Source organism: Bufo bufo, chromosome 1 (assembly GCF_905171765.1).
Source record: "Bufo bufo chromosome 1, aBufBuf1.1, whole genome shotgun sequence".
Lineage (NCBI taxonomy): Eukaryota > Metazoa > Chordata > Amphibia > Anura > Bufonidae > Bufo > Bufo bufo.
The window spans coordinates 132,950,266-132,976,418 of record NC_053389.1 but is presented as its reverse complement, the minus strand read 5'-3'; the positions used below and the strand labels follow the sequence as shown (position 1 = coordinate 132,976,418).

At 42.8% G+C, this 26,153-nt stretch overlaps 1 protein-coding gene across 8 annotated transcripts in view; it reads left to right on the top strand.

Moving 5' to 3' along the window:
• Nucleotides 1-26,153, top strand: part of CHD5 (chromodomain helicase DNA binding protein 5) — a 235,063-nt gene that overhangs the window by 107,697 nt on the left and 101,213 nt on the right. For all 8 annotated transcript variants that reach the window (XM_040429570.1, XM_040429528.1, XM_040429519.1 and 5 more), the window contains exons 12-14: nucleotides 21,510-21,641; nucleotides 23,246-23,351; nucleotides 23,428-23,619. In XM_040429570.1, coding sequence (XP_040285504.1) covers nucleotides 21,510-21,641; nucleotides 23,246-23,351; nucleotides 23,428-23,619 — 430 coding nt within the window. The remainder of the gene's footprint in view (nucleotides 1-21,509; nucleotides 21,642-23,245; nucleotides 23,352-23,427; nucleotides 23,620-26,153) is intronic.

The window sequence follows — 26,153 nt, the reverse complement described above, 5'->3', positions numbered from 1 at the left end:
TGGAGAAAATATGGCACAACAGTGACATTACCAAGAACTGGACGGCCCTCCAAAATAGATGAAAAGACGAGAAGAAAACTGGTCTGGGAGGCTACCAAGAGGCCTACAGCAACATTAAAGGAGCTGCAGGAATATCTGGCAAGTACTGGCTGTGTGGTACATGTGACAATAATCTCCCGTGTTCTTCATATGTCTGGGCTATGGGGTAGAGTGGCAAGACGAAAGCCTTTTCTTACGAAGAAAAACATCCAAGCCAGGCTACATTTTGCAAAAACACATCTGAAGTCTCCCAAAAGCATGTGGGAAAAGGTGTTATGGTCTGATGAAACTAAGGTTGAACTTTTTGGCCATAATTCCAAAAGATATGTTTGGTGCAAAAACAACACTGCACATCACCAAAAGAACACCATACCGACAGTGAAGCATGGCGGTGGCAGCATCATGCTTTGGGGCTGTTTTTCTTCAGCTGGAACTGGGGCCTTAGTCAGGGCCGGATTAAGAGCATCATGGGCCTGGTGCTGAGGATTTTGCTGGGCCTTTTTATGGAACTGCACTCAGTGTCTTAATTACATATATATTTTATCGATACCATTAAAGTATTTTGTTCCTGCAACTACCCCTCATTTGGCGTCTATCTTGGCAACATGGAGGGGGACCACGGGAGGGGGACCCTGAGGGTGGGGGCATCCTCAGGGCACTGTAGTGTCAGGAAAACCGCTTTGTTTTCCTGACACTATAGTGATCATTTAACATGACTATGAAGATTACTGTTTTCTAGCTGCTGTGGACTGTGGACAACAGCAGCTAGAAACAGTAATTTTCATAGTGCTGTTATGATTTATGGACACAGCTCTCAGCATGCTTAGCCAGCCTTCTATCTGACTGTGCTTCTTGAGAGTCACAGTCCACAGGCTCAGAAACAGCCAGATAGAAGGCTGGCTAAGCATGCTGAGAGCTGTGTCCATAAATCATAACAGCACTATGATTGCCCTCCCTTCCAACTGGATGAGTTTATCTGATACCTGCTCCAGAAGCTCCTGCTGTCTCGCGGGCTGGTGTGGCTGAGCGCTGTGGGCCGTGTGCTGGTAGAAACTGCTGAGCAGGTTGTACACAGCGCAGCGTGCAGGAGGGATAACCGCGGGCGCACTGAGGTCATATCCAGCGGGCCGGCATTACAGGAACCGCACCAGCTGCTCTGACGTCCTGCCGCCGGATATCCTGTGACGTATATCCGGCGGCAGGACGTCAGAGCAGCTGGTGCTGTTCCTGTAATGCCGCGGCCCGCCAGATATGACCTCAGTGCGCCCGCGGTTATCCCTCCTGAACGCTGCGCTGTGTACAATAGTGATGGGAAGTTCGGATCTTTCAGATGAATCGGTTCATTTGAATCAGCTCATTCAAATGAACTGATTCATGAATCGGATCTTCGGTTCACTTGCTGAGTCACTGACTGCTGAGCTGACTCGCAAGTGAACCGAAGACTCTAGGTGCCGGTGCGCATGCGCAGATGCTATCCATTCGATTCACTTGCTGCTGCTGACTCAGTCGGCTCTTCAGCTCTCTAATGAGTGAGTCAGGATCAGGAAGAGTGATTGATTATAGTGATAGTGAGGGGAAGCTGAGGCTGACGCTGGACAGGAGGACTCAGGAGCTGTCACTGTGGTGTGCATTGTTACCCACAGTGACAACAGTCTGACACTGACAGTAGTACAACGAACCAAGTGAAGTGAAATGTGAATGCACGCACAGGGAAAACTATGTGCTGAATTGATAACAGTATTACAGTAACACAGTCACTGGCTGATAATAAAATAGTCCCCACTTAACGGAATCCATAAAGGAGATGTGAACCCACCCTTAGTTATATAGCTACTGAACGAGATGCCTTTAACATATATATCTCCTGAGAAGCCAATTTGATCCTAAAGGGTTAATTCAACCTGTAATCTAAACTCTGTGTCATCTGTCACTTCTCTTATCTCTCTGCTCCTGTCCCTTAATCATATCACTGCTGCAACAAAATCACTGGGCCCCATAGCAGGAATCTAAATTGGGCCCCCATTCCCCTTTTATAGCCCCTCCTTTTGTTCCATGAACTATTCTTGCTGCTGCGTTTTATAATTTATGCCATCAGGGCCGGATTGAGATTACAAAACAGCCCTGGCACACAAAAGAGGTATAATAAATGCAGTGTGTACAGGTATATAGTATATTCCCTAGTGTTCTGATATGTGAGGTACAGGGTATAATATATGCAGTGTGTACAGTATATACAATAGTGTAATATGTGAGGTACGAGGTATAATAGATGCAGTGTGTACAGGTATATAGTAAATACAGCAGTGTATTGACACCTCGTACCTCACATATAAGTACACTGCTGTATATACTATATATCTGTACACTGCATCTATTATACCTCGTACCTCACTTATCAGTACACTGCTGTATATACTATATATCTGTACACTGCATCTATTATACCTCGTACCTCACATATCAGTACACTGCTGTATATACTATATACCTGTACACACTGCATCTATTATACCTCGTACCTCACATATCAGTACACTGCTGTATATACTATATATCTGTACATATTGCATCTATTATACCTTGTATCTCACATATCAGTGCACTGCGGTATATACTATATATCTGTACATATTGCATGTATAATACTGTGTAATATGTGTGTGTGTATGTGTATGTATATATATATATATATATATATATATATATATTACACACAGAGCAGTGTATTGATGTGAGACATAGAAGGTATAATACTGTAGATGCAGTGTTTACAGAAATATGTGGTCAGTTATGCATTATGGTCACTGTGTGTGTGAGGTACATGAGGTAGTGGTCACTGTAACTGTCTGAAGTATTATACATGAGTGAGCAATGAGTAAAATAGGGCATGGGGGAGGGGGGGGGGGGGTAAATGACAAGAAGTGGAGGACCTCCTCTTACCACTCCATTCCAGTCTGTATGGATCAATGCAGAGCTGCTTGTGAACTTCTAATACTTGCTGTTAGGGGTTGAAGGACCTGTGATGATGTCATCACAGGTCCCGGCAGATATACCTTTGAAACCTAGGAACTACACCATTTTTGGTGCAGTTCCTTTGCTACATTCTGCAGGACCTGTGATGTTGAAGATGATGTCATCACAGGTCCTGGCAGATGCACTGTTCTAACCTGGGAACTACACTTTACACTGTGCAGTTCCCTTACAGGACCTGTGATGACATCATCAAAGGTCCTTTAGCTTTAGAAAGATAAACAGTCTACTCAGACGGCTCAGAGCTGCTAGTGCTTGCCTTGCCTCAGCTCTGATTGGTTGGTGGGCGGGGAGGGGAGGGGCTGGCAGAAGCAGCTTCCACTCTAGGATAATATTACGCTCCTCCCGAGTCCCTCCCTCAGGCTCCCTGCTGCCAGCGTGAGATGAGCGTCTCTGCATTGTTTGTGCTTTATGTGACACTGCGCTGTGTACAACAGAGGACTTTTAGCTCCCGGCGGCCTTTTGGCTGGCGGATGGGCCTATTTTATGGTAGGGGCCTGGAGCTGCAGCTCCATCAGCCCCTACGTTAATCCGGCCCTGGCCTTAGTTAAGCTAGAGGGAATTATGAACAGTTCCAAATACCAGTCAATATTGGCACAAACCCTTCAGGCTTCTGATAGAAAGCTGAACATGAAGAGGAACCTTATCTTTCAGCATGACAACGACCCAAAGCATACATCCAAATCAACAAAGGAATGGCTTCACCAGAAGAAGATTAAAGTTTTGGAATGGCCCAACCAGAGCCCAGACCTGACTCTGATTGAAAATCTGTGGGGTGATCTGAAGAGGGCTGTGCACAGGAGATGCCCTCGCAATCTGACAGATTTGGAGTATTTTTGCAAAGAAGAGTGGGCAAATCTTGCCAAGTCAAAATGTGCCATGCTGATAGACTCATACCCAAAAAGACTGAGTGCTGTAATAAAAACAAAAGGTGCTTCAACAAAGAATTAGTTTAAGGGTGTGCACACTTATGCAATCATATTATTTTATTTTTATGTTTTCTTCCCTCTACCTAAAAGATTTCAGTTTGTTTTTCAATTGAGTGGTACAGTTTACAGGTCACATTAAAGGTGGAAAAAGTTCTGAAATGATTTATCTTTGTCTCATTTTTTTACATCCCAGAAACCTGACATTTTAACAGGGGTGTGTAGACTTTTTATATCCACTGTATATTACATTACTTATCCTGTATGGATCCTGAGTTACTGACTATATTATACTCCAGAGCTGTACTCACTATTCCTCTGGTTGTCATTTGAAGTCAACTCACAATGCCTCATCAGATTAGCTGAGCTAATGCTAGTGCAGTTTGTTTCCTACGTCATTATACTATACAGGGCCTGGTCTAAATATGAAACTTCACAAAATTCAGATCATCAGTGCAAGCATTGTGCAGACACTGAACAAGCAGTGAATGCCGAGGTTCTCTTGGTTTCCACTGTCCAATTATGCTAGTGCTGACCCTTTAGAGCCACTAAGGATCCCCTCCTCTGCATATGATACCCTGCTCCACATGATACTCCACTCCTATTGTTCACCACTTTTTTGTTTCTGAGATCTTTCAATTTGACCAACATGATCTGGGTGATCACTCCTATCATTAGAATTACGGACTCTTGAGGGTACATCTACACAGTGATTTTGGCTAGGACAGCTGTCGCGCTACCAAAGATCACAGCATAGAAATGAATGGGTCGCACTTTGACTTGCACATTTGCTGTTACACGCAAATTGCAAAAAAATCCAGCATTGTTGGAATTTTTACAAATCATGTGTCGCGGTCACAGCAAATGTGCGAGGTGCTCTGTGACCCATTCCTATGGCAGCCCCACTACACTGCAATCTTTGGTCGTGTGACCGCTGTCCTGGCCAAAAGAGCCATGTAGACGTAGCCTAGTAGTTAAGTCTGGTAACTGGAATCATTTCTTTTATACAGATGTAGCCAGCGTTACACTGACACCAGGCGCACCAGGCTAGCCGGTTTACCGTAATTACTTGTTGTATTACTGTAATCTGAATTTTGCTGCGTTAACACGTGAAGCCAGGCAAGATGACGTCGTCCACATCTGGACATTATTAACGGCCACAAAGCTGAATGTGACCTTGATAGCAAAACACCTCCCATAAAAGATCTTTATAGCCGGTAGAGTCACAGTTTGTTGGCGACTCTATTAAGACATCTCTCATAAATGTGACAGCAGAAAACACCAAAAATGACTTGGTGTTCTATGAGGAGCGATGCAGTCTGAATCTTCAAGCAGTATGTGTATCGTCAAATTAATTTCCTTGCTCTCATTGCTTCATGAGCACAGTAAGTGCCACTTGTCCTTAGTAATCCTGAAGGTGCAGGTAGAATGGTGATTGTGTGTATACTTGTAAGATAGCCTGCCTCTACATGTGTTATTTACTGTACATGGACTGCAGATGAGATGCCCATTTATGATTAGCTGTAAGGTACAATTTTTACAAATATTCAGGCCAAAAAACTTTCAAAGCCATGCACTCATCAGAAGATCAGAGATTTGATAAATTCAGCTGGTTTACCTGCAAATGTGTTTTGTGATCATGCTGGGACTTCCAGCTGAGATAGGGTGAAAGAGCTGCTTCATTCTATATATGGACACAGAGCTTTTTACTTGGCTGCTATAAAGACCATAGATTGTGAATTTCTTGTTACAGATATGACGGTTTTACTTTGGGTCAGTAGTGCTTTCTGTATTATGGATATGCTGACACATAGGCAGGGTCTCCATAGGAACCTATCTGTGGCAGCCTCAGATCATTCAGGAGGACCGAGGCTGCCGTACGCACTATCCAGCAACCCTGATCCCCACTAGGGGGAGCCATTGCACACCCAGGAGCTCGCACGATTTGACCATGCCATCTGAAATGTTAAATGTGTGCAATCAACATTATTGTCGATCATAGACATTAGCCCCAGATGTCTTCTGTTTAAAACAGCAGGCACTCATAAGTGGGCGGCATCTTTAAAACCTGCCTAATGCTGTACATATATATCGGTGGTCGGGAAGTGGTTAAGATAGGTCTATTTTGCACCAAAATATTGTGCCTGCACTATTTTCAGTTTGTACCAAACTTACGATTAGGATTGCTAACTGTGTCCAAATCTGTGATGTTGTTTTAGAAAATAGTGAAGGGAAGATGCGACACAATAGTGTTTTATACTATCGTTATACCACTTTTTACACCACCTTGGAGCTGGTATAGTTTTTGTCCAAAAGATGCACCAAAAACTGCAACAAATCAAGGCACAAAATAGGACTAGGCAAAATGATGGTGCAAAAGTTGTCCAAAAAAAACGTTGTTTCTAGCATGTTGTAAATAAATCAAAATTGTGGCGCATACACTTCATATATTTGGCACAGGAAGCGTGCACCACGAACTCTGGTGCAAATCAAGACACTTAAAAGGCGCAGTGACATTTATATATCTCCCCAATAAAGTAATTGTAGTCGTCCGGGTAGTACCAAGTATATTATATATTTTGACATACTGTATGTATTATATACGATATTCACACATGGCCATTACATGGATCTAACATTAGAGGACATTGAATCAGACGATAATCATAGTTACAGTCAGAGGCTATTTACAACTCCTAGAGGTGAGATTGGAAAGATAAAGACCTCAGGGTTTTCTAGACCAGCGCAGACTCCCTGACTGTTAGAACAATGGATAAAGTTTTCTTTTCTAGACCAGCGCAGACTCCCTGACTGTTAGAACAATGGATAAAGTTTTCTTTTTTACAGTAAAGTTGACTATTGTCTGTCATCCAGGGTCTGCACAGAAGTGCCCGGACAAGAATTTTTCCTGCGCATTTTAAGTTATACAACTGCCACCACTAAAACAGGATTAGACAATCAACCCATCAAAATATCAGTTTAGTTTAAAACGGCCAGTAGACTTATGATCAGGTTGAAATTTTGTACTAGCCAATTAGATGTTCTCAACAAGTCAATGGGTAAAATTGTATAGGAAGGAAGACTGAAGTAAGGTTAGGGGTGAATGGACTGAGGGAAATGAACTGAGGAGAATGAACTGAGATGAATGAACTGAGGTGACATCATTCTGCGTATAAGCAGGTTCATTCATTAGAAGAGCTAAAACCTTGCAGTATCTGGGCCTGATAATCGGAATAAAGCTTCATTTCTGGATAAGGATCGAGCATTGCTACCATCATCATTCTTTATTTTTTATCACTCTTCTTAACAACACCAGGCTTCCCTCTAAAGCATATGTCTACATTTAGTCAGAAGAAGGCTAGTTCTAACCCTAATCCAACATCCCAGTCCGTATTTCTGGGACTTTCATTCATGGACAAGTGTTGGTCACATTATGATTGTTTCTGTGGTTCTAGTTCTCTCCCCTACATCAACCATCATCTCATCCCAAGACAGGAGAATCTGGCTCTTGTGCACCACCAGGTGCGCATATTTTCCCTTTCATTGCTGTGCCTGTAGAGAGGAGGAGCCTAAGGACCACCCATGAGGACACACCCAGCCTCCACAGTTTCTTGCCCTGTTACTTGTTTTTATGCAAATCTGACTTGTCATTTTATGTGGAATGCTTTTACTTATCCAAGTCATTCTGAGATGGTTTTCTCGTGACACATTTTACTTCCTGTTAGTAAAAATTTTGAGTCAATATGTTGTACCTTTATTTATTAAAAAAAATCCCAAATTTACAGAAAATTTTGAAAAGTTTGCAGTTTTGAAATCTGAATTTCTCTGCTTTTAAAGGGACACTGACAGGCCTTCTGAGCATAATTAGCTCTTTATATGCCCCCCTAGGTCTCATAATAAGTTCCCAATGCATATAAGTATTATCCCTGTGCGCATTATAAAACATTAAAAATAATCTTTATAATCACCTCTCCTTTCTGCCCAAGGGGCGTTCTTTGTGGCGCATTTGTGCCCAGCCGCGTCCCAACTGCCGGATCCTTAGACACGCCCATCTCATTAGTATTCACTTCGCTGGGCGGTATTTTCCAGTCCCCGACATTCGGAGATCATGCGCATGCGCCCGGCATCCTCGCTCGCCGGGATCACATTGCGCCAAGTGAATACTAATGAGATGGGCGTGTCTAAGGATCCGGCAGTTGGGACGCGGCTGGGCACAAATGCGCCACAAAGAACGCCCCTTGGGCAGAAAGGAGAGGTGCTTATAAAGATTATTTTTAACGTTTTATAATGCGCACAGGGATAATACTTATATGCATTGGGAACTTATTATGAGACCTAGGGGGGCATATAAAGAGCTAATTATGCTCAGAAGGCCTGTCAGTGTCCCTTTAAGGCAGATAGTAATACCTCATAAAATAGGTATTACTTTACATTTCCCATATATCTACTTTATGTTGGAATCATTTTGTAAATGACATTTAATTTTTTTTGGATGTTAGAAGGCTTAGAATTTTAGAAGCAAATCTTAAAATTTTTAAGAAAATTTTTAGAACCCACTTTTTTAAGTATCCGTTCAGTTATGAAGTCACTTTGTGGGGCATATATAGTAGAAACCACCCATAAATGACCCCATTTTAGAAAGTACAGTTATTCAAAACTGATTTTACAAACATTGTTAACCCTTTAGGTGTTCCACGAGAATTAAAGGATAATGAAGGTGAAATTTCTAAATTTCACTTTTTTTTTCTTAAGATTTTGCATTTTAATCAATTTTTCCTCTAACACAGCAATGCTTAACAGCCAAACAAAACTCAATATTATTACGCTTTTTGTGAGGCAAGGTGTTCTGGCAGTTTTTTTTTTTTTTCGGGATAGATCATGTGTTATTGTTGTTTTTATAGAGCAATTCATTACAGATGTGACCATACCAAATATCACTTTTTAATTTTTTACACAGTAAAAGCATTTTTGAAAATTAAAAAATCTTGTTTTCTAAAAGCCATTTTTTATTTTTTTTCGGGCAATTGTCTTATGTAAGGGCTCTTTTTGATGACTTTTTGATCTCTTGGTACTACACTTTTTGTGAGGCAGGGTGACCAAAAAATGTTTTGCCACAGTTTTTATTTATTTTTTTACGGCGTTCACTTGACAGGGTTGATTATGTGATATTTTTAACAGAGCCAGTCGTTACGGATGCAGCAATACCCAATATGTTTGTTTTTCTTCTTTTTTTTTAATTTTTTTCTATTTTTTAAAATGTTATATGTCTGTTATGAGAAAGGGGCATTTTTTTTTTTACTTAACTTTTTTTATTATGAAAAACGCTTTTTTAATTTAATTTTTCACTTTTTTTTTATTTTTGTCCCACTTTAGGACTTAAACTTTTGGGGGTCTGATCCCCTCTACAATGCATTACAATACATTGTGTATTACACTGATAGCCTGCCTCTGAGACCGAGCCTGGGGGATGGATCTCATAAGCTCCCGTAGGAAGCAAGCCCTAGTTCCTGTGTAAGGCATGGGGCTGCTGTTACAGCCATCGCGTTCCTGTCACTGCAGAGCGGGTAGCCGACGGAGTGGGGTAGGGTACCCATATCCTTCACAAACTCTGTGCATGCCATGGTCAGCTTTGACCGTGGCATACAAGGTCTTAATACGTCATCATTGGTGTCTTCACAGTGGGGCCCCTGCTGCTAAATGAGCGGGCACAGCTCCTGCTGGGACTTAAGTCGCTTCCTGAAAATCCGTACATGTACGGTGCTGTTATCCTACGGGTTAAAGTAAATGTGTCATCAGAAAATGACCTATTGTTTAAATCATGTTTTTATATTTAACATTATTTTTTAACAATTTCTGGTGGTGTTATTTTTAATATACCATGTCACAAAATTTAAACAAAACCCATAAAATCCTGCAGTTTTTGTACTGGCCACTAAATCTAATAGTAGGTGCCACTTCTTGGTCTGTACAGATCACTTTATTGCAGTTACCTGCTTATCTATACACAGAGGTGATATCATGTGATATCATTACAGGCAGGATTGGAATGACAGATAGGAGGATCCACCATTCACAATAGGTGATTGTCACATCGTATCTATTCTTTCCTTGTACAATGACCTCTGCACAGGTCACAGAGCATGTCTAGAAAACTCTCCCATAGGAGTCAATGAGGTCCCCTCCTGACCATTGTGTCTATGGACCACATGGCTGTCGTAAAGCAATTTTCTTAATGCTTTCTAAATGCAGTTAAGAACAGCTCAGGCAAGATGGCCGCCCTCATAATCATGTTCAGGAAGTAGAATAAAGAAATCTGCAATCAGAGAATAAAATCAGATTTTAAAAAAGGATATTTATTGCTATTTGGTTTTAACTGGCAGAAAAAAAAATTGGTGACGCATTTCCTTTAACAGATTCCAACTGGTGGCCCATTGGCTCTGTTGAGAGTTGTAGTTTTCCCAAACAGCCAGAAAGCTACAGGTTGGAAAGCACAGCTCTGTAGTGAAAATTACTTTATTAATGTTCCCAAGGATGACCTCAGTATCATTACTGTGATTTGCTTTCTTATTTCCATGGCATATTCTCATTACATTATATCTGAGTTTACGTTGCATATTTATGTCTTCCATGAAATACTGTATATCCTATTAGCCTTTCTGCCTGTTGAGCCATTATCTCACCCACTGAATACAGGCCAGGTAATTGTATAATTTACTACTGAGAACATTTAAAGGTAGTCTGTCAGCAGTTTTGACCATGTTGAAAACATTAGTTAAGAGCTGGAGAGAGCAGTACAAAGATACCTTTTGCAGAGTTTTTCTCATCAGGAGTAGTAAGAATATGACGTTTTATTCTACAAAATTCTGCTCTTTCAAGTGCCCAATGTAGAGCCAAGTAATTGTATAATTTACGACTGAGAACATTTAAAGGTAGTCTGTCAGCAGTTTTGACCATGTTGACAACACTATTTAGTTGCTGGAGAGAGCAGTACAAAGATACCTTTTGCAGAGTTTTTCTCATCAGAGGTAGTAAGAATATGACGTTTTATTCTACAAAATTCTGCTCTTTCAAGTGCCCAATGTAGAGCACTCATATTTTTGTGGTGCTTTCCTCATCAGGAGTAGTGTTAATATGAAGTTTTATTCTATCAAATACTTCTCTCTCAAATGCCCAGAGAGGTGCTTTACTGTGAAGTGCTCTCTACATTAAGCTTCTTTACAGTCACTCCCCTCGGCTCTGAGTGACAGTTGTAGCATCCAACCAGGTAGCATCTGCCACCACTCAAAGGAAAGAGGAGGGGCTGTGAAGCAGCTCAATGCTGAGAGCACTTCACAGTAAATCACCTCCCTGGGCATTTGAGAGAGAAGTATTTGATGGAATAAAACTTCATATTCACGCTACTCCTGATGAGGAAAACTACACAAAAATATGATTGTACTGCTCTCCCCAGTCCTTGCCTAGTACTGTCGGTGGTTTAGCATCGTCAGCAGTACTGACAAACTCCCTTTAAGGATGGAATAGTAAAGTAAGATATTAAAAATCCCTGTGTTCAATTATTTTAATTGTGTATATGGTGAAGTACTCGGGACTTTAAATCTGAGATCATCGTCATGGCAACACACATTTCAAGCAAATTGATGTTGTGACTACCTACAGCTGGAGTGACAGAAGAATATATTTTTTTTTTCTTTCAAACCCTGTAATTGTAATGACATTAAACATATGATTAAGATCTGAAAAGTGAGACTGCAATTAAGAATGCATGATACATCAATTCAGTCTGCGTGAGCTATGCTGGCATCTGATTATTAAAAATAGTTTCACTGTCGACTTAACACCTAATGTTATTATTAGTATTACTCGAAACATAGGTGCCAGACCTGAACCTGGGCTTCTTAAAGGAAAACTCCACCTGTAATGCTGCCAATTCAGTTACATGTTGTACTGTATATAAGAAGGGTTCTTTTTTTTATCATAGAACTAGACTGACTTTTCAGTTCTGAGCAGCCATGTTTTATTCTCACTGGTTTACCTATCAGGAAGCTGTTTTATTAATTAGTGCTGTCTGAATGACCATGATTCCCAAAAAGGGTCAGACTTTCTGAACCTACATTATCTACAGGGATAGAGTGCTAGCTGTGCTTAGATAATTTACAGGGAGGCAGTACTGCCTGAACCTACATTATTTACAGGGAAAGATAGAATGAAGGTGATACAAGAAGACAGTATTTATAGGGAGAGGAGGTAGTACTATCAGAGTCTACATCATTTATAAAGATTGTACCTATGTTATTTAAAGGGAGGCAGTACTATTTGTGTCTACATTATTTACAGGTAGAGACAGGCAGGCAGTACTATCTGAGCCTAACAGGGAGAGGCAGGGAGGTAGCACTATCTGTGCCTACATCATTTACAGATAGAGACAGGGAGGCAGTACCATCTGTACCTACATCATTTACCGGTAGAGACAGGGAGGCAGTACTATCTGTACCTACATAATTTACAGGTAGAGACAGGGAGACCGTAATATCTGTACATACATCATTTACAGGTAGAGACAGGGAGGCAGTACTATCTGTACCTACATCATTTACAGGTAGAGACAGGGAGGCAGTACTATCTGTACCCACATCATTTACAGGTAGAGACAGGGAGGCGGTTCTGTCTCTGTATATCATTTTCAGGGAGAGATGGGCATACTGTAATATTTGTATCTACATCATGTAGAGAGAAAGACATGGAGACAGTGCTATCTAATCCGATATCACTTATACTGCAGTACAGAGAGACTGTATTACCTGTACCTACATAATTTACACAGAAAGGTGGTGAGGCAGAATTATCTGTGCCTGCATGAATCTTCGTGGAACATGGGGAGGCAGTACTATCTGTGTCTACATCCTTTACAGAGAAAGACAAGAAAGCAGCACTATATGACCCTACATCATTTATAGTGAGAGGCAAGGGAGGTAGTGCTTACTGTCTGGGTCAACATCATTGTCAAAGAGAGACTAGCAGTCAACAGCATACCTCCCAACTTTTGAAAAAAAGGAAGAAGGACAGTATGTGGGGTGCATATTTTTTTTCTGCTCTAGGCCACGCCTCTAACACCGCCCAAAATATGAGTAAACACCTAATCCCATCCAGTCCCCTAAATGCCCCCAGTGCCCCCCACATAGTAATTATTCACCCTTTATGCCACCACACAGTAGTTATGCCAGCATTATGCCTCCTTCACAGTAGTTATGCCCAGATATGTGCCCCTCACAGTAGCAATGCTCAGATATGTGCCCCTCACAGTAGCAATGCCCAGATATGTGCCCCTCACAGTAACGATGCCCTGATATGTGCCCCCTCACATTAGCGATGCCCAGATATGTGCCCCCTTACAGTAGCGATGCCCAGATATGTGCCCCCTCACAGTAGTATGCCCAGATATGTGCCCCCTCACAGTAGTATACCCAGCTGTGCCCCCTCAAAGTAATATTCCCAGCTGTGCCCCCTCACAGTAATATGCCCAGCTGTGCCCCCTCACAGTAATATGCCCGGCTGTGCCCCCTCACAGTAATATGCCCAGCAGTGCCCCCTCACAGTAATATGCCCAGTTATGTGCCCCCTCACAGTAATATGCCCAGTTATGTACCCTCTCATAGTAGAATGCCCGGCTGTGCACCCTCACAGTAAAGTAATCTGTCTGGCTGTGCCCCCTCACAGTAAAGTAATATGCCCAGGACTGTGCCCCCTCACAGTAATATGCTCAGCTGTGCCCCCTCACAGTAATATGCCCAGGACTGTGCCCCCTCACAGAAATATGCCCAGCTGTGCCCCTTCACAGTAATATTCCCAGCTGTGCCCCCTCACAGTAATATTCCCAGCTGTGCCCCCTCACAGTAATATGCCCAGCTGTGCCCCCTTCACGGGCAGTAAAATAATAAATAAATAAACTCCAGATACTCACCTCGTTCCCCAGCAGCAGCAGGACACACAGAGCTTCCGGCTGGCCCGCCTCTGCCCTGCCCCCTGCCCAGAGTAATGATGGAGCAGAGAGTGGACGGACGGTTCTCTGCTTCATCATTACGGGCGGCTGTTTCTGGTTCCTATGGAAGCAGGGACAGCTGCCAGAAATTGGGACATACCTCCCCCGTACCGGGACTGCGGGACAGCCACTGAAATCTGAGACTGTCCCGCCGGATCCAGGACGGTTGGGAGTTATGCAACAGTATCTGTGCCTACATCTTTTAGAGATAAAACATTGAGACAGTAATGTCTGTGTCTACATTGAAAGCAGAATGATGTACTGCTGATGGCTGCCATATTACACTGGTCATATGCTGGTCACCTTGCTTCCACATAGGCCTTTTGCTCTGCAGTGCATAGTCCTATAAAAATCTGACAATGCAGGTACGTAGAGTGGAGCATACTGTAACCCAGGACACATTCCCTGATGTGCAGTCTCACTAAAGGTAATAAGTAGTAAATTCTGGAGCCTGTTCCTAGCAGTTATTGTCAAAAGACACATAATATTCTTTACATTAGACATATATATTGACCTGAACGCCATATGACCTCAGATTTGCTCATACCATAAAATAGAACTTAGATTTTCTTCCCGGGCCCACATAAGATCTTACTGTTATGGGAAGCTCTTCAGACTTCTTCTGTTAAACATGGAGTGAAGGCGTCACTGCACATACATCTCAAACAATATGTGCACCTATAGAATATGTATAGCCGCATCCCAGAGATATAGTGGTACTGTGCTACCAGCTGCCAGGTAGCATCCTGCTAGCTGCGTCTGGCCATACATTTAAGATTTTGGAGAAATGACTCAATGTGTATTGTCAGGCTGTTCCGATTGTTGTTATGGATGGTAATGCTATTTATAAGAATTAGAGGTTTCGCTAATTTGCGAGATTATATATCGGCTACAGAATAAGAGGCTTTCACCTGTAAGCCAGAGCAGAGAGCAACTCCCAAAGAGTTAGAGTTTCCCTCTCTGGAGGACCCGGCTTCTCCATACATTACATGGACAGTTCATTAATTAAAGTGGGAACTTTGTAATACAGCGATCCCTCAAGATGCAATGACCTCAAGATACTGTAAGGTATCGCTCTCTCACAGGGGGTCGACAATGACAGATTCCTCCTGAGACAACGGAGTTAAAGTCCAAATGGTGCTTTATTTTGGCACTTCAGCATCAATACAAACATAAACATAGCAAATAAACACCTGCCCGTCTAGGCTCTACCTAATAAATAGGTCTTCTCCCTAACTCACCTCTAAAGCGCCGTTTACACAAGAGGTGAGATCCGGCTTTTCTCAGCCATATGGTCCAGTAGCCTCCTGACTCTGACCACACCAGTACCTTGGGGGGATATGGTCCAAGAGTCCACCCCACTCTGACTGTGCAACACCTCTTTTCTAAGGCGTCGCTTGGCCCCCCAAAACTCAGGCTTTCACACAGCCTTGTGTCCCCCATCCCTCCTGGCTGGGACCACACAGAGCCTCTGCAGGCTTCCTTTTCCAATTCCTCTCTCATAGTCATACACAGAGGGTTGTTTTATCACTCCGTGATTATCTTCGCAGGCCTCACCTGTGATCTCCTCAGCTAAAGAAAATACTTGTACTGGAAAGGTGTGAACTGGTAGGTCCCACTACCAAACCTACCCACCAGTCCAAATAAAATCCAGCCCAGAACAGAATCTAGACAAACCTGTCTCAGCAAACTACACTTTACTGAAACCACTGCAGCTTTCTGGATTTCAGTTATCTTATCCAGCTGAGGTATCTGGGTGGGATATACACGCCCTCCAGCACTATACTGCACACATTACCACAATACAATATTTTCAACATACAATGGTCTTTCCTGGGCCATCGTCAGTTTAAACTAGACTCAACATACAAGCCTCAGACTCAGGTCTAACCAATTAACACAACCACTTCTCTGGTAATACATCTGCATTCGTTGTCTAAATGTTGTCTTTACAGTACAGTGCGGTACTACATGTTCTGTACTGCCCTCTGTATGCCAGGATGAACTTCTCCTTTGGATCTCAGTGGAGGGCGGCTCCATATTTTTTTCTGATGCTCTGTGTACTATATAGGACCCTGAAGAAGCTCCTGTCCTCATCATATAAAGTGATTTACAACTTCCAGCATCTATTCCTGACTGTCACATTTAAGGACTTGCATTGTCTGTCTTAGTTATCTGCTCATTTTTCTTAAATGTTCTTTTTGGGATGACATTTGGGTCTTTGGAACCAATTATCAGTTTTACATAGAGTTATGGACTCCAGTTACAAGGGTTTCAACATACAGTGGTAATATTGTAACTTGAGGCATCACTGTACTTTATTCCTCCTGTGATGACACTGTTTAGAAATTGAACACTTGCTGGTCCTACAGATTACAGCTAAATCCTTAGGGACCCTGCAGCGGGACACCCTATGATCACCTTTTCATTGGATGACCGTTGCAAGGTGGACAAATTCATCTTAGACATTCATGGCATATCCACACGTTTTTCCATAAATTTCTGATATATGGTAGCACCACTTCTGTGACCCACACCTACTTCCAGAATGCGGGCCTACTGACTCCTTTCTGCCTTACCCTGTCCTGCTGGCTGCTGCATCTAGGCTGCAAGAGGTGGTCAGCTTTACGGAAACAGCCAGGCTTGCTCTGCCAGTGCAGCACATTGAACTCAGCTGTTCATATAACCCTAATAGGACTTGCGGCCTGGATGCAGCAGCCATTAGAATAGGGTGAAGCATGACGGTGTCAAGGAACCTCTGTTCTGGAGATGCCACAAATGTCTGAGATGAGAATACCCTTTAACTATTTAGTGGGGGAGTAATAGGGAGTGGTACTGTGACAACCCCTCAGTCTTTTTTAAAGGGGTTATCTCTCGGAGGCATCATATGGGGAATTCCATACGAAGGACCTCCCTCTAGGAGTCATTCTAAGAGACTCCAACTATGTATTTCATAGGTGGCCATTCATCTTACTGCCCGCCATGTAGTACTACATTTCACCTGTAGTGGCCACTGCAGGTGAAATGCCTGGCCAGGCAAGAAAATCCGCTGATTCATGATGATCAAGTTATCAGGGGCGTAATTATAGGGGAAGCAGGGGAAGCGGCTGCTTTGGGGCCCTGACCCCGAAGGGGCCCATCCAGGAGGAGGAGGACTAAAAGAGTTTGTCAGGGCCCCCTCAACAGTATTACACAATGAAATTCTATACAGTGGCAGTATAGACAGCGTATAAAACTGATGGAACAGCTGCCGGGCCTGGTCTGAGAGAGCAATCTTTACTAGCCACTAGAATAGGGGCGGCATGAAAGGAAGGGGTTACAAAAAAATTACTGGGGGAGGGAGGCCCCATTCAAAAGCTTCGGCACTGCAAGTGATCTACATAGCCCCCCCCCCCCCCCCCCCCCCCATTTTCAAAAAGGGCTTGTGCCTTTAATGAAACAAAGAATGAATAGTATTTGCATCTCCTTTTTTTCTCCCTTTTGGCCGCTCTTTTAATATATAAAAACATACAGACCTATAACTGTGAAAATTTATAATGGAAATGACAGGATAACGCAGGGTTGCTTAAAGTGCACAAGGTAAGCGTTACGCGATAAGTGTTTTATGCCTGGATTTATATACAGAGACATTGCTATGAGCCCTCTGGGGTCCTTCACTCATTTCCGTAGATTTTGGTTTGCATTTTAAGCATTTTTCTCTTGCGTTGTCTTCCCTTTTCATAAAGCGCGTTCTGCTCCAATGTGGAATCACAGCAGCCATTAATGTAATAATAAATGTGGAGCTTATGACAGCAGTAATCAGTTTATGTAGCTACTAGCCCTCTGTACTGCCAGGAAAAAGCGGGTTAGAGTGAGTAATAGATCCCTGTCAGCTTTGGGATGATACAAGGAATGAATACTGTCATAATAGTTGTAATGACTGAGCCAATCCACTTTAATGTATTTCAGAGCGTTAGAGTTTGCTACAAACAGTGCCACGCCTCTCTACAGGTTGCCTTTGGTATTGCAGTTTAGCCTTATTCACTGGGGCCGAGCTGCAATACCTCACGCAACCCATGAATATGTATTGTGTTTAGAAGAAAGCAACCATGTTTTTCTAAACCAGGACAACCGCTTTAAATAAAAAATCGACAGCCCTGGAGGTGTCCTTATATATCTGTATGTGATAGAGATGAGTGACACATTGTTAGAGTCCCCAAAGAGTTTGTCACCTAGCTTTCCTGCGGTTCCTTGAAGATCTTCATAAAAATGTATATTTTCTATGTATTATGTCGAGGATCTTTATTGTCTTTGCTCAAGCGCTTTCTGCCTAGTGACGGCTGCAGCAGACCATGCTCTTTAAATACCTTGTATAAAGTTGTGATGTCATGATATTAGATGCAATGTGATAGGTACCAGAGTTAGGGTCCATTCACACGACGGTATCCGTTTTTTTGCAGACCGCAAATTGCAGATCCGCAAAACATGGATACCGGCATTGTGCATTCCGCATTTTGCAGATGGGTAAGTCCTGCCCTATGATAGAAATGCCTATTCTTGTCCGCAAAACAGACAACAATAGGACATGTTCCATTTTTTGTGTGGCCATGGAACAGACGTGCGGATGTTGACAGCATACGGTTTGCTGTCCGCATCTTCTGCGGCCCCATTAAAATGAATGGGTTCGCCTCCCATCTGGAAAATTGCAGGACGGATGTGGAAAGAAATATAAGGTCATGTGAATTGGCCCTTAGGCTAGCCTTCTCTCTACATGCCTTTTGTAGTATTGTGATGTCACCTGGCGTCACAAGGATTTTATATGATGTCACAGTGAGCAGCTGTAGTACGTTGTTTTATTTGTATATATTGTATAATATGATGTCATGGGTTTCTTGACATATTTATGTGATGTCATGGTAACCAGCTACAGCAGATTCTAAACCATGCATGATACTGTGACGTCATAATTGTGCCTTATGATGTCAAGGAGTCCAACTGCTGGAAACTCTGTTTTTGTTGCATACCTTACATAATAATGCTGTGATGTCATGGAATCTATATATTACGGTATATCATAGTGACCAGCCGCAGCACATTCTCTGCATAATATACATATAATATAGCATGAGGTATCACAGGATGTCATGTAATATTACAGTGACTCGCTGCAGTATATTGAGCTTGTTTAATGCCTTATCTAATATGCGATGTCATAGGGTGGTACGTGATGCGGTATGGACCAGAAGCAGCAGCTTTTTCTCGGTATATATTCCTTGTGTAATCTTATGGTGTCACAATGAGCTCTTATAGTGACCAGCTGATCATGTTTGGGGCTGGGGCTAGTCTCTATGACATCATAGTATCATATATTATTTTATATATCAGTTGGACACGTTTACATCACATGAACATCTGGTGACAGCTTACTATGACATATCAGTATTATGCAAGGTCTATATGAAGACCACTATCACTGAAAATTGTACAGAATTGAAACATAATCTTTATTACAAGGATGCATACAGCCAGGTCCATAAATATTGGGACATCGACACAATTCTAAAATTTTTGTTTTGGATTTGAAATGAAACAAACAAGATGTGCTTTAACTGCAGACTGTCTGCTTTAATTTGAGGGCATTTACATCCAAATCAGGTGAATGGTGTAGGAATTACAACAGTTTGCATATGTGCCTCCCACTTGTTAAGGGACCAAAAGTAATGGGACAGAATAATAATCATAAATCAAACTTTCACTTTTTAATACTTGGTTGCAAATCCTTTGCAGTCAATTACAGCCTGAAGTCTGGAACGCATAGACATCACCAGATGCTGGGTTTCATCCATGGTGATGCTCTGCCAGGCCTCTACTGCAACTGTCTTCAGTTTCTGCTTGTTCTTGGGGCATTTTCCCTTCAGTTTTGTCTTCAGCAAGTGAAATGCATGCTTAATCGGATTCAGGTCAGGTGATTGACTTGGCCAATGCATAACAATCCACTTCTTTCCCTTAAAAAAACTCTTTGGTTGCTTTTGCAGTATGCTTTGGGTCATTGTCCATCTGCACTGTAAAGCGCCGTCCAATGAGTTCTGAAGCTTTTGGCTGAATATGAGCAGATAATATTGCCCGAAACACTTCAGAATTTATCCTGCTACTTTTGTCATCAATAAATACAAGAGAACCAGTTCCATTGACAGCCATACATGCCCACGCCATGACACTACCACCACCATGCTTCAGTGATGAGGTTGTATGCTTAGGATCATGAGCAGTTCCTTTCCTTCTCCATACTCTTCTCTTCCCATCACTCTAGTACAAGTTGATCTTGGTCTCATCTGTCCATAGGATGTTGTTCCAGAACTGTGAAGGCTTTTTTAGATGTCGTTTGGCAAACTGTAATCTGGCCTTCCTGTTTTTGAGGCTCACCAATGGTTTACATCCTGTGGGAAACCCTCTGTATTCACTGGTGAAGTCTTCTCTTGATTGTTGACTTTGACACACATACACCTACCTCCTGGAGAGTGTTCTTGATCTGGCCAACTGTTGTGAAGGGTGTTTTCTTCACCAGGGAAAGAATTCTTCAGTCATCCACCACAGTTGTTTTCCGTGGTCTTCCGGGTCTTTTGGTGTTGCTGAGCTCACCGGTGCGTTCCTTCTTTTTAAGAATGTTCCAAACAGTTGTTTTGGCCACGCCTAATGTTTTTGCTATCTCTCTGATGGGTTTGTTTTGTTTTTTCAGCCTAATGATGGCTTGCTTCACTGATAGTGACAGCTCTTTGGATCTCATCTTCAGAGTTGACAGCAACGGATTCCAAATGCAAATAGCACACTTGAAATTAACTCTGGACCTTTTATCTGCTCGTTGTAATTGGGATAATGAGGGAATAACACACACCTGGCCATGGAACAGCTGAGAAGCCAATTGTCCCATTACTTTTGGTCCCTTAACAAGTGGGAAGCACATATGCAACCGTTCACCTGATTTGGATGTAAATACCCTCAAATTAAAGCTGACAGTCTGCAGTTAAAGCACATCTTGTTCGTTTAATTTAAAATCCATTGTGGTGGTGTATAGAGCCAAAAATGTTAGAATTGTGTCGATGTCCCAATATTTATAGACCTGACTGTATATTCAACATTTCAAGTTCTGTTAGCATATTTTAGGACTGAACAATCCCTTTAAAGATAAGTATGGGGTTTGTGCAGTGATACGAGAATGATCCAGGAATTTTTGCTCTCCATGGAGTTTTATGGTCCTTTCAGTCTGCATAGGCCAGGTTCACACCACAGAATTCCCCCGACGCATGTGCCTCATACATAACCATAGATTATATCATTAACTAAAGCTACTGTATGCTAATGGAGTGTCCTTGGCCTACGTTAGCCTGGTGTATGTATGTAGCAGCCATACATGTTCTGTAGACTGCATTCAGCTATATTCTGGTTTATACTGGTGGCCTATATAATAAGTTATTGTGAACGCTTTCTATGTTTTCTTGCAGCTTTGATAAGAAGGGAGATGTCCATTATCTGATTAAGTGGAAGGACCTGCCCTATGACCAGTGCACTTGGGAAATTGACGACATTGACATTCCAGATTATGAAGCTCTAAAACAAGCCTATTGGGATCACAGGTATCAATCTAATGTAAGAAATCCTAAGGCTGCCTTCACACGCGGCAGATTTTGCTGCAGACATTTCTTCAACTAGCTCCTTTCATCTGAATGAGGTTGGTGGGAAGCACATGGGTTTCTGCAAACCTAATTCACATGAATGGAACTGATTTTCAGTCACAGGTATTTCTACAAAATCTGCCGTGTGTGAAGGCACCGTGAAGATCTCAGCAGACACTGACTGCTTAGGGTTCAGCCAGGTTTTCTGATGCCGTTTTGGAAACCTAAACCAGGAGTGGATCATAAAAGGAGATAAAGTATAAAGGACTGATGCAACTTCTTCTCTTTTGTGAATTCACTCTCAGTTTTGGCTTCCAAAACGGCATCAGAAAACCTGACCGTGTGGCCGTACCCTTACTCAAGATTTGTAGCTAGGCTTTCCTTCTTTGGGGCAAAGATCATCATTCATTAGCACTGTATCTAAATGGGTCTTTTTAGCGCCCCTGACTAAGCTATCCACTTGTCATGTTTACGCTGTAGAGCGCCTCTCTACAGTACAGTGCGGTACTCCATGTTCGCTACCTGTGCCACCAGGTGCAGGGGGCTCCATTGTATGTTCTCACCATACAAAGTGGTTTACAGCATCCAGCAGCTCCTTCTCACTTTATATGTAAGGTCTGGCTTTATCTGTATGTTATCTGCTCATACTTTTTTTCATCTTCCTGTTTTCTAATTTCTGGTTGATATTTTGGGGTTTCTGAACCAGTTACTAGTTATGGTCTCAGGTTACAATATTACAATGGCTGTCCCAGAGCCCTGAAACCACTGGCCTCAATGGTGACATGTCCCAAGCGACACGTGACCCAGCAGTGATGTGCCACTTATGGAGATGGCACCACTGATCCCAGTTATTGGCTGCAGCACATGACCCAATCTATCCAGAAGTTTACAAGACGGGGACCAGGTACAGCAGACTGGACAACCCCTTTACGGAAATCTCATTGATGTCTGTGGCATGTGCTTAGCGATGAGCAAACTTGTGTTTTAAATTTCACTGTGCAAGGTTCAGGTTCGGGTTATCTAAGAATTCCATTATGGATTCCGCTACCATGGACCATAACTTATGGTCCGTGGTAGCGGAATCCATGACAGAATTCTTAGATTACCCGAACCTTGTATGCCAAACTTGAAAACACAAGTTCGCTCAACACTACAGGTGTTATTTTCAAGCGTGGTCTTTATATATATATATATATATATATATATTATTTAAAGGGGTTGTCCAGATTTTATTAAGTGATAAAAGGATAGACCATCACTAGCTGATTGATGGAGGTCCATCAGCCCGTACCCCTGTAGCTCTATTGCCAGAAATGTTTGCCAGAACTACACAACACTGTGCTGGAGTCAACTTCTGGCAATGGAGCTATACAGAACAGCTGATGGGCTGGTTGTCAGACCCCCACTAATTAGCTAGTGATGGACTACCCTAAGGATAGGCCATCCTTTAATAAACCCCCTTTAATTTGTAAACTCAGTACAAATAGAGTAACACTTTTAGAGTGTGTCAAGATCTCCACATATCCAGTCCATACTATCGTTTCATGCTGTATGATCCATTACAGAGAGTTGATGTTGGGAGACGACTCCAGAACTCCTAGCCAATTTAAGAAAAACAGGAAATTAAAGGAAGACCTTTCACAGAAACCTCCTTTAACACCGATAGTTGATGTAAGTGAAAGACAATCCTTTAAGCACAGTTTCTGTTCATTTTCCGCCTCTGAAATCTTGTGTTTCTTTCTTGCAGCCTACAGTTAAATTCGATAAGCAGCCATGGTACATCAATGCCACCGGTGGTACGTTACACCCATATCAACTGGAGGGATTGAACTGGCTTAGGTTCTCATGGGCACAGGGCACAGACACCATCCTTGCAGACGAGATGGGTCTTGGGAAGACTGTCCAAACTATTGTGTTCCTCTACTCCTTGTATAAAGAGGTATGCAGCTCCAGAATCTAGATATTCTTTATTAAGGAGATTTTTCCAGTTTTGTTTAGCAATGTGAATCCTTCTTTCATGTTGGATAGACCTTACATTCTCAACTTGTAGTACGTGTGCCCCAGGATCTCCATGCCATGTGTTTGAGGACAGTGATGAGAATGGTAACAGAGGCACAAGAGAGATTTTAAATTGGGTTTGGGTAGTACACCCTGTAGCCACTCAGTTGATAGGAATCAAGGGAAGCAGGTTTAGGCCTATTGCACACGACCGTAGGTGTCCCGTGCCCGTTCTGCGGACTGCATATGCGGATCCGCAATACACGGGCGCCGTTCCTTGGGCAGCCCGCATCACGGATGCGGATCCATTCACTTCAATAGGTCCGCAAATCCGGAGATGCGGAACGGAAGCACAGAACGGAACCCTACGGAAGCACTACAGAGTGCTTTCATGGGGTTTCGGCCTGTACTTCCGTTCCGCAAAAAGATAGAACATGTCCTATCTTTTTGCAGAACGGGGGAATTGTGGACCCTTTAGGCCTATTGCACACAACCATAGGTGTCCCTTTGCCGTATTGTGGACCGCATATGCAGATCCGCAATACACGGGCACCGTTCCGTGTGCATTCCGCATCACGGATGCGGACCCATTGACTTGACAACAGCGTGCTTCCGTGGGGTTTCGTCTCGTACTTCCGTTCCACAAAAAGATAGATTATGTCCTATCTTTTTGCCGAATGGACAGATCGCGGACCCATTAAAGTGAATGGGTCCCCGATCTGCTCCGGCTTCCCCGCAGTTGGTGTTCGTGCATTGCGGCCCGAAATTTGCGTCCCACAGCACGGTCATGGAGGCTTTAAAGTGAATGGGTCCGTCATCCGCTGCGGCAGCCCCGCGGTCTGTGTTCGTGCATTGCTGCCCGCAATTTGCGGGCCGCAGCACGGCCAAGGAACGCATACGTTCGTGTGCAGGAGGCCTCAATTAGATCTTGTAATTGATCCAGCAACAGGAGGTTAATCTTCTGATCTTGTGGGAGCATGTCCAACATCGGAGCACTGTTTTACTGGAGCACTCTCTCTATCTCTGGCGGACAGCCTCACACATAGGCCTATTGCACATGAACATGTGCGCCCTGTGGCCGTGCTGCGAGCCGCAATGCACGAACACCGACCGTGGGGCAGCGGATCGCGGACCCATTCACTTTAATGGGTCTGCGATCCGTCCGTTCCGCAAAAAGATAGGATATGTTCTATCTTTTTGCGGAAAGGAAGTGCTGGACGAAATCCCACGGAAGCACTCTGTAGTGCTTCAGTAGGGTTCCGTTCCGCACCATTCCGCATCTCCGGATTTGCGGACCCATTGAAATGAATGGAATGGCGCCCGTGTATTGCGGATCCGCATATGTGGTCTGCAGCACGGGACACCTACGGTCGTGTGCAATAGACCATACACTCTCTCAAGTACTTTTGATATATGCTTTATCCACGTTGTTGAGTATCATTTCTTTTCTGTGAATTGTACACACCACCTAATTTGGAGACAGCTACTATGGTACCCTATTGAGGTGGAAGACCCATTCCTCTTTACTGTGTGTACCGAGAACTTCTGAAGGTCAACCATGCTCTACAGACATGAGAAAGCAACTGGTCCAAGGGTAAGGTTCTGTTCACACTGAGTTTGCAGCACTTGCTAAGCGTACATGTCCCTCATATATATCCATTGGCTTCTTCGGACCCAGTGTATGCCATAAGATTGTCCTTTTGACATATGGCTGGCTGGTATATGTCACCTGTTTCATTACAAGGACATAATGCAAAAAAACACAATATATTATTATTTTTCTTTGTACATAGCAGATGTAGACCACTGTATGGCATATAAATACTTATGTCCAGCCCTTGCATGTCCTTGTAAAATGAGCTTAAAGGGCTTGTCTGATATTATCGTTTCCATGGTGGGATAGAACTAAACGCACAGTGCAGTGAAAGGGAGCTATGCAAATATCATAGCACAGCAAGCTACTCGGCTTCCATAAGCTTGGCCACCTAAGGCAGCCACTTACCGTATTTTTTGCACTATAAGATAGAGGAAAGAGAGAAGGAATCTCAGCTCGCGCCCCCAAACAGGCCTTCAATGTTAATCAGACCTCAGCTCAGACCGCCAATCAGACCCCGAATTTTAATCAGAGACCCAGTGTTAATCGTTACTCAGCATAGAGCTGCAATCAGACCCCCAATGTTAATCAGACCTCAGAACAGACCGCCAATGTTAATACAACCCAAGATCAGACCCCCTACAGGGAGTGCAGAATTATTAGGCAAGTTGTATTTTTGAGGATTTATTTTATTATTGAACAACAACCATGTTCTCAATGAACCCAAAAAACTCATTAATATCAAAGCTGAATATTTTTGGAAGTAGTTTTTAGTTTGTTTTTAGTTTTAGCTATTTTAGGGGGATATCTGTGTGTGCAGGTGACTATTACTGTGCATAATTATTAGGCAACTTAACAAAAAACAAATATATACCCATTTC